This window comes from Callionymus lyra, chromosome 3 (assembly GCF_982586985.1).
Source record: "Callionymus lyra chromosome 3, fCalLyr1.hap1.1, whole genome shotgun sequence".
Lineage (NCBI taxonomy): Eukaryota > Metazoa > Chordata > Actinopteri > Syngnathiformes > Callionymidae > Callionymus > Callionymus lyra.
In genome coordinates this window covers 14621050-14640811 of record NC_141820.1, presented here as the reverse complement: position 1 = coordinate 14640811, position 19762 = coordinate 14621050, and the positions used below count along the sequence as shown (strand labels likewise).

General features: G+C 35.8%; 1 protein-coding gene across 2 annotated transcripts in view; it reads left to right on the top strand.

The window, feature by feature from the left end:
- abtb3a (ankyrin repeat and BTB domain containing 3a) overlaps positions 1-19762 on the top strand; it is a 175340-nt gene that overhangs the window by 98410 nt on the left and 57168 nt on the right. For both annotated transcript variants that reach the window (XM_087786554.1, XM_087786552.1), the window contains exon 2: positions 14678-14827. In XM_087786554.1, the coding sequence (XP_087642680.1) occupies positions 14678-14827 (150 nt within the window). The remainder of the gene's footprint in view (positions 1-14677; positions 14828-19762) is intronic.

The window sequence follows — 19762 nt, the reverse complement described above, 5'->3', positions numbered from 1 at the left end:
ATAAAGTTCTTCCCCCGTCTGAAATCCCGGCAAACAAGAGGTTATGAGAGCGGAGTCCATTATAATTTAATATTGGCTTCACTCCTCCTCCAACCAGCTGTAATCACACCTGCTTTGTTTATACAACGAGTGGGATTGATGACACGTGGTGACAAACCTTTATGTTTGACCAATCACAGCAGAATGGGCAGACACATACTAATGAGTACTATAGAGTCCAACATCTATTTAAGAGACAATGAAATCAACACATAAGTGCGACGAAGGTTCTACGAAGAAAGTTGACAGTAACCTTGTCATAGAGTCTCAAGGTCAACTGGACCGAAACAGAATTGCTCGTCCTTTGACTCATTGAAACTTTCCAGGGAGAGCGTATAAGCTGCCGGTTACTGTACAAGTCTATGACTCACGAATAAGATTTTCAAAATTAAACCACCTTACTTAAAAACCCAACCCAATTATCTTTGCTTAAAAAATCATAATACATAGTTTTCCATCAGTGAAGAGGTCAAAAGAAAACACATTAAAAATCATTATCTGGATGTATCTCACATCATTAGAGATCTATAAATTGGAAACGCAGGCTGTAAACTTAAATAAATGTGAAAACAAAAACGTGCGAAAACATTTTTAAATGAACCTCTATAAGTGTGTGTAGAACTGTGTGATATGCATAACATAAATATATATATATATATGTTAAAAAATGAATTTTTTGTCTTCTTTTTTTTTTTACTTTCATTTTAAAATAGAGTATTTTAATCATAATTTTCTAAACAATTGGTTGGCATAACAGTCCACTCCATCAATAAAATAACTTTAATAAAATAAATACAAGAATAATAACATAAGAATACTGGGCTCAACAATGAATAAAAAATATATCTAATGACAAAAAAGTCCTAGTTTTCTGCAGCTACATATTTGTTTTAACCTTTTGAAATATCATAATAGCTCAGTGTGACATGAAGTATCCTTAAAAAAATGAAAACATCCAGATGGTAGTTCAAAATCTAATCATATGCTCATGTTTTGTTTATTTAGCAAAACTATTTAAAAACTCATCATATCAGTTACATGTTTACTTGTTGCATCTTCCAGGATTTATATCTTGATGTCAAATGTTCAGGTTTCCATGAACATTTACATAATAATGATAACAATGTGCTCTAGATTCAATTAAAGGTCACATGCTCCGTGGTGATTCGGTTCGGTCTAACGCTCCAACTGTGGTGTCTGCAATCCATCTGCCTTGGCATTAAAACACCGAAAACGAGAGGGATTAAGTGTCCGACTCGGGAATGTTCAGCTACATTAGGCTGCGGAATAAAGTGAGAAAATACTGTTAGCTAAGAAACTTGTCTTTACAATCACATGCTCCTGCCTAAATGTATCTTTTAAACTGTAAACTAAAACTATACGATATGATCTTATCTTTTAATACGCAAATATGACTGGTTTATTCGTGTTTGTTCAAGTTCTTTGCTTGTATTTTTATTTTTGTAATTGCTGCAGTTACTATATACTAAGAGGCCTTCAACATATTTGATTCAGATCTCAAGGACTGTACTTGAGTTTTTCTTCTTCAAACTTGTGTTATATGAGGACAGAGACTTTAAAATAAATCTTGTCTGACTCATCCCACGCAGTGATGATGAACCGCTGGCATCATATATGTAGGTGAAGATGTGAGTCTGAAGACTGGTTTTGACTGATCTTGACTCGGCACCGTGTGAGACAGATGTCGGAGGTTTGTATTGTTTTGAGGTTTGTCGGATTGTCACTTAGATGTGTTCGCTTCCTGATGTTTACACTCGGAACACGTCAAGAAAATTCAAAGTGAAGCTGGCTCTCATAGATTCTCACTTATCTCTGCGGTCCGTATACAGATTGATTTATTGGTTTTATTTGGTCTCGAAATCCAGTCACGCGCTCTTCAGTGACGGATTCCTGGATCAAACTGAAAATAAAAGGACCAAGAGTGTCTCACTGAGATGATCTGTGTCCAAGCGTTTCGTCATAAAAAGCAAATTGAAATGCCGTTAATGTTAATCGATTGCAAAAAGATCAGAGAAAGATCCAAACTGTCAACTTGTACGGATTCATTGGACCGCTCATCCTTCAGCGCTCATCTCCGACTCTACCTTCTGATGGTCTTGAACTCGAGACATCTGTGATCCTTGATGACCAGGATCACGTTAAAGAAGTCATTCAGGTCTACTTAATTCTTCGTTTCATCTTCGTCTAGTAGGTTGACAGATTTCTTCAGAGACTTACAGGCAACACACTGGCTAAAATACATCGTAAACAGGTCTTAATAAATACCAGAAAAACACCCGTCAACAACAGCCACCCGTGGTGAACAAGTGCTTAAGAAAACCACAGCAGCTCTGGCCAACAGAGTCGAAGTAACACAAATTCATCTACAATTTTAAGTGTTATGTCAAGGTCCAAATTTGGCACTTCAGGGCGAAGGCATCACCTGCTACTGTAGACTAAATGAAAAGCAAAAATGCCCCGATTAATAACCCCGGATTCTTTAGGGTTCAAAATTGGATGTCGGGAACATCAACACCTCAGAGCGTATGAGATCCACTTCTGCTCTTCTGACCTAAACTTTGTACTGCATCTCCTCCTACAAATCTTATTCGATTTGAACCATTCGAACTTTTATCAATTTGGCTCGTTCCCGAAATGTAGGCTTTGTTGTAGCTTTCTTTTATGTCTTCGACTCTTTCTTCCTTTTTTTCCCCATTCAATTGAATGGGATAAATCTTCGACTCATTTCTTTCATCTACTCACACCTAGAAACTTCATTCAAATTTTAAATTACTTTTGTCTACTCCCTACTAATTATACTACTTATACTTATACTACTATACTTATACTTACTACTAATTCCACGTGTACTTAACTATTAATTCTACTTATAATTGTACTACTAATTCTACTACTAATCCTACTACTGCTTTTACTAATTATACTTTTACTACTTCTACTACTTCTTCTACTAGGTACTACCACTAATTATACTAGGTACTACTACTTCTACCACTTATTATACTTCTACTACTACTTCTACTACTAATTGTACTACTTCTACTACAAATTCTACTTTTTTCTTCTTCCCTTCTTCTTTTTTCTTCTTCTCAAACTTTTTCACTTTTTTCTTTAACATTTTCACACCAGTCTTTCTTCTTTATGCCATCATGTTCAACTGTTTCCACACATTTTTACTTTGAATTTAAATTACAAAATACTTGATTTAAGTTATCAACAATGCACTGAATTAATTGTGAATTGTGAACTGAACTTTGAATGTAATCTTTCCCAACACTGTTCCATCTTAATTTGTACCTTAATTTGTCCACATGGAAATCGTCTTTTCTAAAATAATATGTTGAATAAGCCTTTTTACAAGTAAAACCTTTATTTAAAACTGCAGAATGAATCTATAAAAAAGAGGTTGGGTCGATGAACAGTATCGTTTAACAACCGAAGTTTGGGAGAACACTCTCCCTTCAACTTTCTGTTATCTCCGGGTCAAGGTAAAACACATTAGTTTTCGTGTCTTTGGGTCACCTTGACCCTGAAATAACACAAGGGTTAACAGAGAAGCCAGTCACAACCAAATGTTTAATATTTTTACTCAAACTGACATGAAAAGAAATGACTGTCCTTGCTAGTGTTAACGAAGTACAAAACTCTGCAAATCTTTTTTTGTTGTTATTTTTCAGAGCATGACAACGCCACATACAGGCCTGGCATGTGAACTACATCAATTGTTTACGTCCGAAATGGCTCCTGTAGTCGAACTCTGCCGTCATCTTGTCACCACTTCATAAACGGCTGTTCTCAGCATTGATTTGGGAGGAAGTCGATGAGTTCAAATCCCCTGCAGATTCTTATTTTGAGAGTTTGCAAATGTGCCGCTGTGGCATATAATTGATGAGCTGCCATTGTCAATGGTTAATAGCTTCATTTAGCATTCAATTGTTTCCGTTTTGTCAACAGATACAGTAGATCCGCATTAACTCACAAGCTTTGCATATGTATTTCGGACATTTTCAACTTATCTTGTGGCAAAACAAAGGAGTCTCATATGAATAAATACAACAACTGAGTCAGTATTGATGATGAAAATCACTATTATAACATTATTCTTCAGCTAAACTCGAAGCGTGATGAATACTTTTCAGCAGCACGAGACCTTAAGGGTACAAATCAATTTTGGATCCACAAGCTCTCTATTATTTATAAACTCGAACCACACAATTGTACATGGGTGCCTCAAGAAAAGTTTTTTTTTTTAACCAACAGCACGGGTCATGGATTTATGCTTGACATTTTCGGTTAGCCAGTTGGGTCAGCCGTTTAATCATGTTGGCCATTTGCCCACTAATGTGTGCCCAAGTGCATTCTTTCATTATTGATGTGCGAATAAATGTCTCTTCAGTATAAGAGATGCAGCCATTACCCCACTGACTCATCGCTCCGTGATGTGAGTCCGTCTGATAAATGACTGCTCAGTCATGAGTGTGATTCACCACAAGTTCACCCAGCATTTGTTTCTGCTTTCCTTACGGTAAACTTTCCTTTGCTCAAAAAGTAAAACCGACCAACTTGGCTGTTTTCGGCAACTGGCGCCTGTTGCCATGGTAACTACCTGTTAATATTCTGTAAGAGTTTTTTTTTCTACTGAAGAGAGGGAAACTGAGGCTTTTTTTTTTTACAAATGGAAATCGATCGGACATTCCTCCTGAAAATAAAAAGCCTTGCGGTTTCTGACATTTCTCACATTCCCTTGATGGATGTACTGCTTGACTTGGTGTCAAACTCACTTCCGCTCCGGGGTATCCTAACATCATCTTCGTTTCACAGGAGGCAGCTCTGGCTTCAAGTCATTTTCATAAAAGCGCCATTTCTTTTGGAACCTGTTGAGAGGTCCTGCATTATGGAATTGAGCTTCTTCCACTCCACTGATTGACCATTGAGAAGGGATTGCCTGACTCATGAATGGAGTGTATCGATTTCATACCTATTCAGCCTCGGCCTCATCCAAGGCAACAATCCGGATGATGTCAGGCCTGGACTTTTCATCTTAATGGGGTTTTTCCTGGACAAAAAAATTAAATGGATGGTTGCAAAACTCTTTTTTTGAATGGGTAATTGTTTCGCAATACTGTGGAAAATGTCTTAAATTTGTAAATCAACCTTTTAAATTATAATTTAGATATAGCCTGACCCAAAAAAACAGGTATGAGCTCAAGTTTGAGCAAATATCTTTCTTCTTGTCAGCTACTTGCTGAGTATGAGACGTCTTTTGTCTTGTCTTTATCTTCGGGATGTGTTGGAAAATGATTTGATGGTTAGATTGTCCCGACATTAAGATTTTGGTTAGAAAATGATGTATATTTGTGACTTTGCAGAACTTTATTGCAGAAATGACACAGGGAATTTAATCTTTAAAGAAAATAATCTTAGAATCTATTAGCTACAGGTTTCTCAGTTCCATGGACCACCATTGTTGTCACATAGCATTGGTGCAGCCTTTGCAACACATTCCCGCTTTGTATGGATGGTGAGAAACCATTGTACCACTGAAACTTCTACCTACGATCACTGACTCTTAACGATGCGCAACTTTTTTGACATTTCTTTTCTTAGTTATTACTAATAATAAATAAGAAATTCAGGACTCTAGCTAGTAAGCAAACCTTTTACTTACCGTGCAGATCCACTATCAATGTTAAAAAACTCTGCATATAGTACATGAATACAGTAAAGATTTTTACTATAAGAAAAGCAATGGGTAAGACACAACAACACATTGATCCAACACTAGCTATAATGAAAACAATATCGAGAGGGTATCGTTGCCATCGGAAAAAGATATTTGTCCACCAATTTAAAAGAGTTTTGTTCGATTGGTTTTCAAGTTATACTGATACTAATACTTATTTGAATTGAATTTGTCTGGCCTCACCAATACTTTATTCCTGGTAGAGTTTGAAACCCCTGCAGGACTACACAATGCTCACATATTAATCCATGTTCTTCAACCAGCAATATGTTTGATGTATCCAATGGCATAAGCGATTCCATAACACTTTTTTATTGTTACTTATTAAAGTTTCACATATGTTGCTGCTTTTTTAAAGAAAGAAAACAATGTCAGCGTACAATAAATAATTGTTCAATCGAAACAAGAGTATCTATCTAACAACTCAGACGCTTGTAATGCATTTGTCGGTAAATATTTATTGGAGGAAGGTGTAATTTTCGACACTTCATTTATTCGTCATGCGCCCTATTTATGACAGGAAGTATGCTAGCATAGGATCAATTAAGTTCGACATAAAAAATGGAATTTGGGAAGTTGGAAAATGGGAGAACATAAAACTAAAAAATGAAGCCTCTGACGGAAACCTACCTGATAAGATAAGTCTTCGGCTGCTGCTGTTTCCTTTGGTAAAAGCAACCAATGGGAGAATTTTGCCATTTAAAAATATCATCCTGTGATCCTCCTGGTATCTCTTGGGATGCAGAGAGGAAAAGAGAATTCCTAACCTTTTTTTTACCCATAGGGACCGGAGTAGCTTTAATCCAACTAGATAAGACGCATGTTAGATCACAGGGAAGCAGAAATGACTTTGGCCTTCTGTGATTTCTGACATTATCGTCATGTTTGTAAAAGGCCTAACACAGAAGGTTATCTAATAAATAGTACCCTGTGAAGCTACACAGTTGGCATTTTAGAAGGAACTCCTTGCTAAGCAAAGAGTGGTAAGAAAGAGTAATTGTGGTGTTTCAGCCTTTTATATTCTGGGGTTTTCCCCTTGCACTGCCCAATGTTCATCCATCGACCATCTGTGAAGTCTGAAAGGAACCATCGCAAAAAAAATTCATGGCTTTAATATTAAACTTTGTCGGTCTGGAGCAGAGTGGATTGTCTGGGTAGGGATTTAGACAAATTAAAAATGGTAAAAGTGTACAGATTGGTTTGCATTTTAAACTGAAAGAAACAATATCATATATCTGGCGGCACAATCAAAAGTGTTCCATTCAGTTGATATGAAAGATAGTGGACAAGACAGTTGTAGCGTTGAAAATTATGAACAGTACATGAGGCGACTTTGCACAATTCTATTCCATTACATTCACAGGTAACAATGGGATTAAATTCAAATCTACGATGCATCAAAATTCTACTGCACACAACATCCGTCAGTCTGTATCTTTGACATAAATGTCACAAAACAAAATAAAATGGAATGGTACAGGGTATGGTTTATGGTATATACCTGGACAAATAAAACATAAATCACTACTTTACAATCTGTCAATCCATGCTAATATAATAAGGCATTATGGTTACATAGTACTCCAATCAGTGGAGGTACTTGTCATCAGTAGTTTATAACACAGCTCAATGGTTTTAAGCTTGAGAAAACTGCATTTTCTACCACAGAGAAGGGGTCGTAGCTTCTTGGCTGTGGAACATGATCGTCTGATCTTCTTTTGCTCGCTTAAAATTTTGTGACAACATTGACATTAGCGGCTAAACTTGCAATTTCTTGGATCAGAATGGCATTGCGAAACACGGTCTACACACAGTTTAAGTCTAAATACCATTGAGATTCCAGTGATCACTGAGGACGAGGGGATACAGTTGACTCCAACAGCTTTTAAAGGCAATGTTTAGATATATTTTGGTTTCAAAACAAATTGAAAGCAGTTACGACTTCATCAAGAGTCATTTGGTCTGTAAATTCTATAACACCAGAGTCAAGTACTTGACAATACTATAAATATATCCTTGTTCCTACAGTATTACATTATATATTGTATCATTACCCCTGTGACGTGATACATATCGCATTTCCAGGTTTTTGCCAATACACACCCCTACTGCCCACTTCAAACTGGAGTTTGAAAATGTTGCGCTTTTTCGTGATCAACCAAAGAGAGGCCAAATAGCCATCCCACTTCTGACGCCAAACTAATGTGGAATGAAGGGGATTCGATTAAAAATGAGTATATGTGTTTGTTTGTATTTTTGTTACAAGTATAAACACATCATTAACAATACTAGACTAAGGCCTTCAAGAATAAAAACTCTACAGTCAGAGACTCATATTTTCTCACTGTGAACAATCCAGTTATTACTAATTCAGTTTGACCCGTGAGTGTGTTTAAGGTGTCGCCCTCCCTCCGCTCTACCCACTACATAACCTTATTAAACTTCGCTAACAGCCACACCGACTTTAAAACACCCGAGACAAAACGCAGGTTGTGTCTCTTAACTCGTGATTAAGCTGCTGCTCGTGTCGAAGCAAAGACAACAGAGAGCTCGAGCCAACTCCCGCGGAGAAACGATGATACGAAAAATAAACGTGAGGTCACGAAAAGCGTGAAGCGTCGGCGCCTTCACTCTGCTGTTCCTGTCAGCATCGGCAGGCTTGACTGTATCAATGTCTCATCTTCTGAACAGTCAGACTCTCAGTTGTTTGCTACACAAACTATAGCCGAGAAGAAGTATTCACGGTGTCTCAGAGTTGGGTAGGTGAGCCAGCAGATGACATGCAGAATGGCTTATGTGGATTTGGAAGACGGGTATGAATAATTCATTGACTCTTTTCTTCATCACAAAATGGAATATTTCATTCAGGATAAAAAAAAAAAAAAGTTGGGAATTGGTTTTTCTTACATTTTTCTCTCTTTATTCTCGAGTGAGGATGCTTAAGTTAAAGTACATACATATATTTACTTTGTGGTATATATCAATTTCAGGACATTTTTAAATGTATTTATTTCCGGTCATTCTAGTCATTCATATGGATTTCTAGACTATAATTACAAAACAGGTAAACGGCTTTTACTTATATACCACTTTTATATGCTTATACAGGATCTAAATGGCTTTACACTAAGTTACGCATTCACCCATTCACACACACAATTGATCCTGAAAGAAACTGGCAGCCAGAGTTTTACGGATTGGGGAAATGTGAGTTCTTCTACTAGAGCGGCTCAGAATTCTCGCTGCAGAGTTTTGTATTAACTGCAGGCGAGACAGATCCTTCTTGTTTAGGCATTACATTATTATTAAACTATTACAATAGTCCAAATGAGGATCTAAATCAGGATGAAGTGTCTTTTTCAGGGACACAACACCACAATCTGGGATTGAACCCACAACCTCTCAGAGCACAAACCAAGCACTCTACCATTAGGGCTATGATGGCCATGGAAGTTCAAACACTGACAGCAAGACGAGCTTCTAACCTCCCACAAAGTGAGGCAAAGAGCCTTTTTTTTTTCTTAGCGAAAGTGATGGAAAACTGATGTGAAAAGAAAACAAGAGTGCTTATTGCGGCGGGATGTGTTTTGACACAAACCACAGAGACGGTCAAACTCAATCACACATCAACAGCCTTTGGTCATGCGGTGGTTTTAAGCAAATTATCGAGAAAGTAAATGTTAATGTAATTCCTCGACATTCCTATTGATGATGTTATTCCATTTATCTGTCCATTCAGTTTCTTTCATTTTTATTTGTCTGACTGTGAGATATTTAGCCATGTTTTTATAGATCGTAAAGTATTGAGTTAACTATGGTTGACGACACTGATTAGTCATAAAAAGCAACATGAATCTGGTATGTTTTAATTATCTAATGCTAATGTTAACTGGTTGGTTTCCCCATCTTTGCAAAATTTGCTTCAATCTCCTTCTTTTTTTGTGTTTTTTGATTTATCTACGAATGAATCGTGGATCTCTGCTATCTGTAGATCAGTCCATGAAACTAAAAAGTTTACTCATTTAAAGTCTGGTTGGTTTTGTACAGCAGGAAAAGTAGCTTTTCATTAACATTGAACTATTTATCTTTGGTGTTTTTTTTTTTCACCTAACTTATCTCTTGGGACAGCATACATCCATCTGACCGCTTTGGCCACTAGGCCTTTTTTACTTTCCTTTTTTTATCTAGTTTGAGTTGAATAAGTTCAAGAGATTTCGATAAGTCTTAAGAAACATTAGCTTTTGCTATTTTATAATTAAACAACGTGTAATTTCCATTTTATTGAGGGGTTTAATTAAGCTATCACAAAGTTTTCATCCATGTTCTTTCATTATTTCAAAGTGTATTATCGATGGTACATAATTCATGTTAAGCGTTGACACGTGTCATTCTTTTTCGGAATCTTCTGTCGGAAGTGATTTGTATAAAACATGGAGCAACACGGTTCAATTTCCAATCGAAGAATTTGAGACGCACCCAAATACCAGCTGCTCCCTGATTCACGCAGCTGCTGAACATCTAAAAACAGCAGACCTCCCCGGAAAAAAAAAAAAAAAGGGCTGTGGGAAGAGTCGGGGAGCGGGACTTCCGACTGGGGAATATCGGAATTCCTGAGAAGAAAGTGGGTTGAAAACGTGCAGCTCTCTTCCCTCCATCCATGCAGGGTTGAAACTCCGCCTACACACACCCTTGTGTGTTGCGCTTTTGTCAACACGCTGGCATCAAACAAAAAAAAAATGGTTGAGTGCAACTACCTTGTAATTACTGTTTGTTGTGAAACCGCACGTCCCTCTGTGCCGCGTCGTTAGGATTAGCGCTCAGCGGGTTGTTACCGTTTTCCTCTAGCGGGGAAAAAAAACAACAAAAAACCCCGAGCAGCTCATCCATCACAGACGCAGTCACGGGCGGCGGAACAATGCCTTGGCTGGAGCACCTGATCCGTCCAACCCTCGCAAACCTTGCGATGGCGGCAGAAGGAGCGTCAGACTCTTTGAATCATGGACGAGCTAATTGAGCCAATTTTGAAGCTATAAAATAACCGCTGGGCTCGACGCCAGAGGAGGAAGTGAAGCGACGACGAGCTCTAACTTCTCCGGGCCAACAATCCGTTTAAGAGGAATTGATGGACGACAGCGAAACGCATCACATATGCACACGTCGATTCTACTGAAGCTCAGCGTGAAGGGAGCAAATCAACATTAAACAATATGAATCTTTAACCCTTGTGTTGTCTTAGGGTCAAGATGACCAGGAGGCCGGAAAACAAAAGTGTTTGTGGTATCCCTTGTGTTGTCTTAGGGTCAAGACGACCCGGAGGCCAGAAAACAAAAATGTTTGTGGTATCCCTCGTGTTGCTTTGGGTCAGGATGACCCGGAGGCCAGAAAACAAATGGGTTTGTTGTATCCCTCGTGTCGCTTTGGGTCAGGATGATCCGGAGGCCAGAAAACAAAAATGTTTGTGGTATTCCTTGTGTTGCTTTGGGTCAGGATGACCCAGAGGCCAGAAAACAAATGGGTTTGTTGTATCCCTCGTGTTGCTTTGGGTCAGGATGACCCGGAGGCCAGAAAACAAATGGGTTTGTTGTATCCCTTGTGTTGTCTCTGGGTCAAGGCAACCCGGAGGCCAGAAAACAAATGGGTTTGTTGTATCCCTTGTGTTGTCTCTGGGTCAAGATGACCCGGAGGCCGGAAAACAAATCTGTTTGTAGTATCCCTTGTGTTATCCCTGAGTCAAGGTTTACATTAATACATATGCTGTGGTGGAGGTCTTTCACCTTGACCCAGAGACAACACAAGGGTTAACAATGTGGTAAAATGGTAGTTTTTATTGAGATGTATCTTTTGGTAAGATGTAGCTTAAATAAAAGTATATACATATAAATAATTAAATATATTTATTTCTTTGTAATGAAAGGATAGTTATACTTTGTAATAAGTCAAACAGTCAGTAAACAGTCATGTTCCATTTGGGAATGTAATTCCAAAATCATGTTCCAGTTTGGGACGATCTGTTGAATGATGAATATTAAGCGACACTGCAAACAAATTGGGGTTTTATTTACTTGAGAAACTTTTTGATATTAAAAGTTTTGATATTACAAATTGAAGTTATTTCTACAAGGGCAATCATAAAGTAACATTTTATTTCTAATATTATATAACTAATATGGTCATTTAGTTTTACTCTCTCCTGGTATATTTTTACCTAAGACTGACTGCTTCAGACTGAAAGATTTCACCTAAAACGTATTGCTTTTTAAGGTAATTTTAAAATAATTTTATACCTTCTTTTATGGACCATTTTTAAATAACATTCACACCATGTTTGACATCATTTATCTGCAGCTTGAATTACCTAGATGTTCCAAAATGTGTTTCTTTATTGAAACAATGACTTACAAAGTGAGTTTTAATTGAACAACTTTATCAAAACTCACGACTGGGCAACAGTAATAGAACTGTTTCTGTATTGTTCATGTGCAATGACGATGAAAATATGGAAATTTTGTATAAATTCTTATTAAAACTTTCTCTTCCCACACAGTTTATTCATCACATGAGTTATATGTATAGTTTTACATGAAATAAAATAGTTGTCACTTATTCTCACAATTAGAAACACAAAATTGTGATAGTTTGCTGCAGCAAGTAAATATTACTGCACCAAAAAAACTTTTTTTTTTTTAAGTAAGAAGGATGGTGAGTTAAGAAATTGTAATAATACAAATTGTTATTTTATCATGACATCAATAGCTCATGTATTGTATTGGATGTTATGCACATGTTTGTTTCTTGTCATTTATGGGGGAATGACAATGAAAAATCCTTGAGTTCCTGAAATGTGTTTTGCTATCGGGGATGTGCACACGAGCGGAACGTCACATCGGATCCTTTTGTCTCTTTCTACAGACGCTTCAGAAGAATAATGTTGTTGTTTCTCTGAGTTGTCAGTGGAAAAGTGAAAACACGCTCACAGTATGCTGCCAAAATGTAGTTCCGCTGTACCGGTGCAATTTTCCATTTCATTTTGCAATAAAAAAGGACATTTTCACTCTCACGAAGATACAAACTGTATAACCTGCAAATATTAATAAATATTACATATATTATCCTTTTTATTTTGTAACAGGATTATTTATTATTAGTTTAGGATGTTTGCATGAGTTGTCAACTAGCTAAGTTAGCTCTCATGTAGATACTAGGGCAAGAATCTGGTGATACAATATGTATCACGATACAACAATACAATATATTACAATACAATAGGACCAGGGATATATTTGTAGTATTGTCGAGTACTTGACTCTGGTGTTGCAGAATTTACAGACCACATGACTCTTGACAAAGTCGTAACTGTTTTAATTTGTTTTTTAACCAAAATATGTCCAAACATCAGCTTTAAAAGCTGCTGGAGATTAATGTATCCTCTCATCCTCAGTTACGCCAGGATCTTGCAGGATTTCAACGTTCATCTGACCGCTGTCATCTAGTGGCCGGAAGTTTAATTGCAACACAAAAATGAACACGGCGTGAACATTTGCATGTTCATTTCAAATAAATGAAAGTGCTATTTTACACACAAAGTATTAAACTAAACCACAAAAGAACTATGGTAACGCATAACTATGATTTGCAAAACAAACAAAAAAAGTAAAACCATACTGTACTGTCAAATATCGATACAGTATGATGGAAAAGACTATCGCGATATATCGGCATTTGATATTTTTTAAATTGTTTGATTATAGTTGAAAATTGTTGGATTATAGTTGAAAATTGTTGGATTATAGTTGAAAATTGTTGTATAATAGTTGAAAATTGTTGGATTAAGGTTGAAAATTGTTGGATTATAGTTGGATATTGTTTGATTAAAGTTGGAAATTGTTTGATCAAATAAAATGCTAATTAGCTTAGCTTTGTGCAATTTGTATTTAACACTTTATCTCTTGATTGAATCAAGTTGTTTTTTTTTAATATATAGGTTTTCAAATACGTTTTTAATGGTATGAGGAGGTTTTTAATGTGTTAATTTTTTTAATTGTTTGATTATAGTTGAAAATTGTTATATTATAGTTAAAAATTGTTGGATTAAGGTTGAAAATTGTATGATTATAGTTGGAAATTGTTGGATTATAGTTGGAAATTGTTGGATTTTAGTAGTAAATAGTTTGAATACAGTTGAAAAGTGTTTGATTATAGTTGAAAATTGTTGTATTATAGTTGAAAATTGTTATATAATAGTTGAAAATTGTTGGATTAAGGTTGAAAATTGTAAGATTATAGTGGAAAATTGTTTGATTATAGTTGAAAATTGTTATATTATAGTTGAAAATTGTTGGATTAAGGTTGAAAATTGTAAGATTATAGTTGAGAATTGTTTGATTATAGTTGAAAATTGTTATATTATAGTTGAAAATTGTTGGATTAAGGTTGGAATTTGTAAGATTATAGTTGAGAATTGTTTGATTATAGTTGGAAATTGTTGGATTTTAGTAGAAAATAGTTTGATTACAGTTGAAAAGTGTTGGATTATAGTTGAAAATTGTTGTATAATAGTTGAAAATTGTTGGATTAAGGTTGAAAATTGTTGGATTATAGTTGGATATTGTTTGATTAAAGTTGGAAATTGTTTGATCAAATAAAATGCTAATTAGCTTAGCTTTGTGCAATTTATATTTTACACTTTATCTCTTGATTGAATTAAGTTGTTTTTTTTAATATATAGGTTTTCAAATACGTTTTTAATGTGTTATTACATGTGGAAAAATAATGCTAGCATAAGGAATCCTGCCATCGTTCTCATATCTGCGCTTAAACAAATGCTAGCATCAGTCTCCGGCGTCTCTGACCTTTCTCCTCCGTGTCCGTCTGCAGGCGTGCTCAGCTTACCAGAGAGTCTCAACCTCCACCGGGATCAGCAACGCTCCAGCAGATCCAGCGACAAACACAGCTGCGCTCAAGCCGAGCTGCGAACGGTGGAGCAGTCGCTCCTCGCGACCCGTGTGGGCAGCATCGCCGAGCTCAGTAAGTTTGTCTCCTGCAGATGTCTTCGTCTTCGTTACATCAGGTCAACGATCTTCTGACGCCGACCGACCATCGGCCGCATTTCAACATCCCAGTGTAGCATCGATGCTCCATCCGTCCTCATCGCTTTACTGTCGACTGCTTCGTTTAATCGCCGTCGTTTATCAAGGACTGTTGTGTCGAGAGGAAAACTATAATTGTTTGATTATTGTTGAAAATTGTTTGATTATAGTTGAAAATTGTTTGATTATAGTTGAAAATTGTTTGATTATATTTAAAAAATTGTTTGGTTGCAGTTGAAAATTGTTTGATTATATTTAAAAAATTGTTTGTTTATAGTTGAAAATTGTTTGATTATAGTTGAAAATTGTTTGATTATATTTGAAAATTGTTTGATTATAGTTGAAAATTGTTTGATTATATTTAAAAAATTGTTTGATTATATTTGAAAATTGTTTGATTATAGTTGAAAATTGTTTGATTATAGTTGAAAATTGTTTGATTATAGTTAAAAATTGTTTGATTATAGTTGAAAATTGTTTGATTATAGTTGAATATTGTTTGATTATAGTTGAAAATTGTTTGATTATATTTGAAAATTGTTTGATTATAGTTGAAAATTGTTTGATTATATTTAAAAAATAGTTTGATTAATATTTGAAAATTGTTTGATTATAGTTGAAAATTGTTGGATTAAGGTTGAAAATTGTATGATTATAGTTGGAAATTGTTGGATTATAATTGGAAATTGTTGGATTTTAGTAGAAAATAGTTTGAATACAGTTGAAAATTGTTCGATTACAGATGAAAATTGTTTGATTATATTTAAAAAATTGTTTGATTACAGATGAAAATTGTTTGATTTCATTTAGAAAATGTTTGATTATATTTTCTACTAATATTGTTGGATTTTAGTAGAAAATAGTTTGATTACAGTTGAAAAGTGATTATAGTTGAAAATAGTTTGATTATAGTGGAGATTTTTGGATTAAGGTTGAAAATTGTTGAACTACAGTTGAAAAGTGTTTGAATGAAAAAAAAATTCTTCTGTAAAAAAAAAACTAAAAATCGATTACAATATTCGTTGACTACGTTTGTAAATGTTTGATTGTAGTTGAAAGTTCTACAAGTGTGTTTGTATGATGTTTACAACAAAAACATTTGTATGCTTGTATTTTAAATACATAGAAATAAACCGAACCATATGTAAATGAAGAAATGAGATTAAACCACACAAAGTGTACACATTATCAATCCACTATAAATATTGAACATGGAGTAGATTAAAGCAAGAACGTGAACCTGACTCAGTGACTCAACTTATTCAAGTCTATTCAAAGAAAGATCTAAAGGGACTTTATTCAAGAGTCAAATAAAGGACAGTTTTAAATAGTTGGAATAGCAAATTACTTTTCAAGGGTGAGCAAGGTAGGGTCTCCCTGAGGGCATCAGGACTTATTATGTGCTCAAATTGTTTTCATGTTACTGCGGCTCCACATCAAAAGAGAACATCTAGTTGATCAAGGAGCTTCATTAATAAGTCAATCACTTAAACCTCTAGATCCACCGCAGCAGCACCGTAAACTCTTCCTCCACTTAACTCCCACTGAACTTTAATACCTCCCCCTATAGACATCTCACGCTTCCATATATCATTTATTAAAGTTATTTTAAAATATATTGATGAGGGAAATCTTTTTTTCTCGGTAGGTATGAGATAAAATTGTTATAAAATTAAAGATTTATCTTTAATTTCATTTGTATTGTCAGGAATGTAGTTGGCCCTTCTATTGCTGCTAGTGTTAACAGGAAAAATAGTCCGGTGAATACAAGCGTAGCAACAGATCGACCCAGCATTAACCACCCAGAGGTCGGCCAGAGGTCAACATGTGATTTTCATCAGCAGGCGGATATTTACCGAACATGCTGTGGAGGATTTTTGAAGGATTCTCCGGTCGAAAATGTCCAGAGTGCGTAATTTAAAACGACATGGTTTACTGATGAGAATTACAACAACTTCCAATAATTAACATGTGTGTGCCTATTTCAGTAGTATTTTTAATATTAAATATTAAATGGTTATTAATTTAATTGACATATTAATGCTACATCTTATTACGTAAGACATGTAGGAATATTCCTATGAATATATTTTCAACTTTGACCTTTTTGTGGCCATTTTTGATCATGAAAATGAGTTTAACTGAACCACTTCAGTCCATCTGGAACATCAATCATGTATATGTCACAGTACAGATTGGAATCCAGTAGGATCTGGACTCCTACTAGTACAGATTTTCCTAGTACAGATTGGAATCCCAATATTCAGATATTCAGACCCAGTTCAGTAGTAGGTTTCCAATCTATACTAGTAGGATCTGGAATCCTAGTAGTTGGTCCAGTGTGTTACTGAATCTGTACGAGTACAGGTTGGATTTCCAGATCTACTGATAATCTGTGAGGTATATATTTCAAAACATTAACAATTTTTCTCTTATAAAATGTCCTTCATTTGATTTTATATACAATAGGTCTGTTGTTTAAATCGACATTCACTACTGACTTTAGACCAGCTGTGTCAAATTAAATAACACTATGGACCAACATGTTTTAATATTTCTATTACAGATTAAACAAGATTTAAATATATATATATATATATATATATATATATATATATATATATATATATATATTCAGGTTTAATATAGAATAATTATATCTATGTTTGACCTCCTTTGCGAAACACTCCATCAACTTCCTTTCGGGTGTTCGTGGAATTCTCTGTAAAATCTGTTCCTTATCTCACTTAAACACTGTCATCTTTATAAGTCACTGTATCAACATGAGCATTAATCTACTTTGATTTAGTGCCAAACATCTGGCAGGTCAAATAAATGACTTCAGACTGTATTCTTTAAAAAAAAAAAGTGTGTGAAAGTTGAAAAAAAAAAAAAACGTCGAAAAGGGTTCTATTTGATGCTTGAGACCTTGGCTCCTGCACGAATTTGAGAAATGTCATTTTCTATCTGTGATGTCACTAAAAGCAACTGTGTCTTTGTAAAAGCCGGTACATGTTGTGAGTGTTACGGGGTGTTATGTGAAACTCACAAACATACATTTTTAGCTATGGTTAATGACAATAGATGACGAATTAAATAACAAATAATTAAATAACACTATGGACCAACATGTTTTAATATTCTCTATTACAAATTAAACAAATACATCTGGAACATCAATCATATATATATCTCATAGTACAGATTGTAATCCAGTAGGATCTTGAATCCTACTAGTAGAGTGAATCTTGAGAATGAATGCACGAATGCTCCTTCTCAGGTGCAAAACAAATAGACTCAAGGACTCATTCATTCCTCGGGCTATTAATTATTGTACAATTTTGAGTTTGGCGGCAGGAGTGGAGTAAAAGTATCATGATGTTCTGCTCTATGTTAGTCTTTGTATCCTTTGTCTTTGTTGTTTTTCTTTGATCTATGTTCTTTGTCTTTAGACTTAGATTGTGTCATCTTGTTCTTCTTTATGTTCTTGTTTTTATTTTATTTTGATTTATTTTTTATGAAAAATGTCTGTATTTTCTGTGGCTATTGGAAAAAAACAATTTCCTAAAGTTTTACCTTACCTTACCTTAGTACAGATTGGAATTCAGTCTATTTTCCAAAACATTTTGAAGTAATTCAAATTTCTCAGATTAGAATTGGAGATTGTCCTGGTGGAAGAATGAACATCTGGTTTGAAAAAATGTCGATTTATATTAACAGTGATAATTAAAGATGGATGATGTTATTCAAAACAATTTAATTAATCAATTTTAATCCAGACGGTTACCATCTGGAAGTCAGATAAAACCACGCGTGTCGTACATGATGAATAAATAAATAAAGACCAACAGGTTGCCGAAACAAATACAGTGTTCTTGCACAGCTGCTACGCCATTATGTTGAAACTGAGGAATTTACATTCGCCGGCGACAAAACAAGTCTCTCCGAAGGTGGAATTGATCGAAAAACGGCAACGACAGCCGAGCAGAAACTAAATGGATGATTGATGATGATTAAACTGATATCTGCGCTAAGAAATCTTGTGGGAGTGACATGATAATACAGCCATGATTCACACTCCGGCAGGAATTCCTCACCTGCAGGGTTACCTAAGAGAGTAGGGGGGGTGGGTTGGGGGGGGGGGGGGGTGTGTGTGAGCCTCCTCTCATAAAGCCATCAAAAACCCCAGTCGTGATATCTGCACGTTTAGCTGTAATCGATGGGAAATCATCACCGAAACAACAAACACCGCGACTCAAGAGAGGGAGAGGAATAGAGGATCCGCCACCAGGCACTTGTCATTTCACACCCGACTCGCTCTGTAATTAATGGATAATTGAAGAGGCCATTAAAACGTTCATCATCGAATCCATATTTCTGCTCGTCCTCCTCTCGTATTTCCACACAAACGTCGCTCCTCTGCCATTGTGCGGCGCATAAAGACGTGAGGCGCCGACATAATGTGTGCAGGTGTGACACCGACACCGCCGGCTCGTGCGGGATAGAGCAAATAAATGATGGGGGGGGGGGGGAGTAACAATGAGGGGGTTCCATTCCTCCAGCAGGGCGTGTCGCGACCACAGACCACAGTCGGTGTCCGTCCTCCTCGAGTTTCTCGTCTGAACGAGCTCTCTTGAGATACATCGTAGGTAAGTAAGTAATTATTATTTGTAAAGCGCCTTTTTTCCCAGACCAGGGTCAACAAGCGCTTAAACAATCAAATCAATACACGGTTAAAATACATACTTTAAAAGGTCGAGACAACATAGTGAAAAACACAACAGCCCCGAGGAAATAAGTAAAAGCCTGCAGAAATAAAAAAGTCTTAAGATGTTTCTTGAAGGAGTCAGTAGATCATCAAACACAGAGAGAG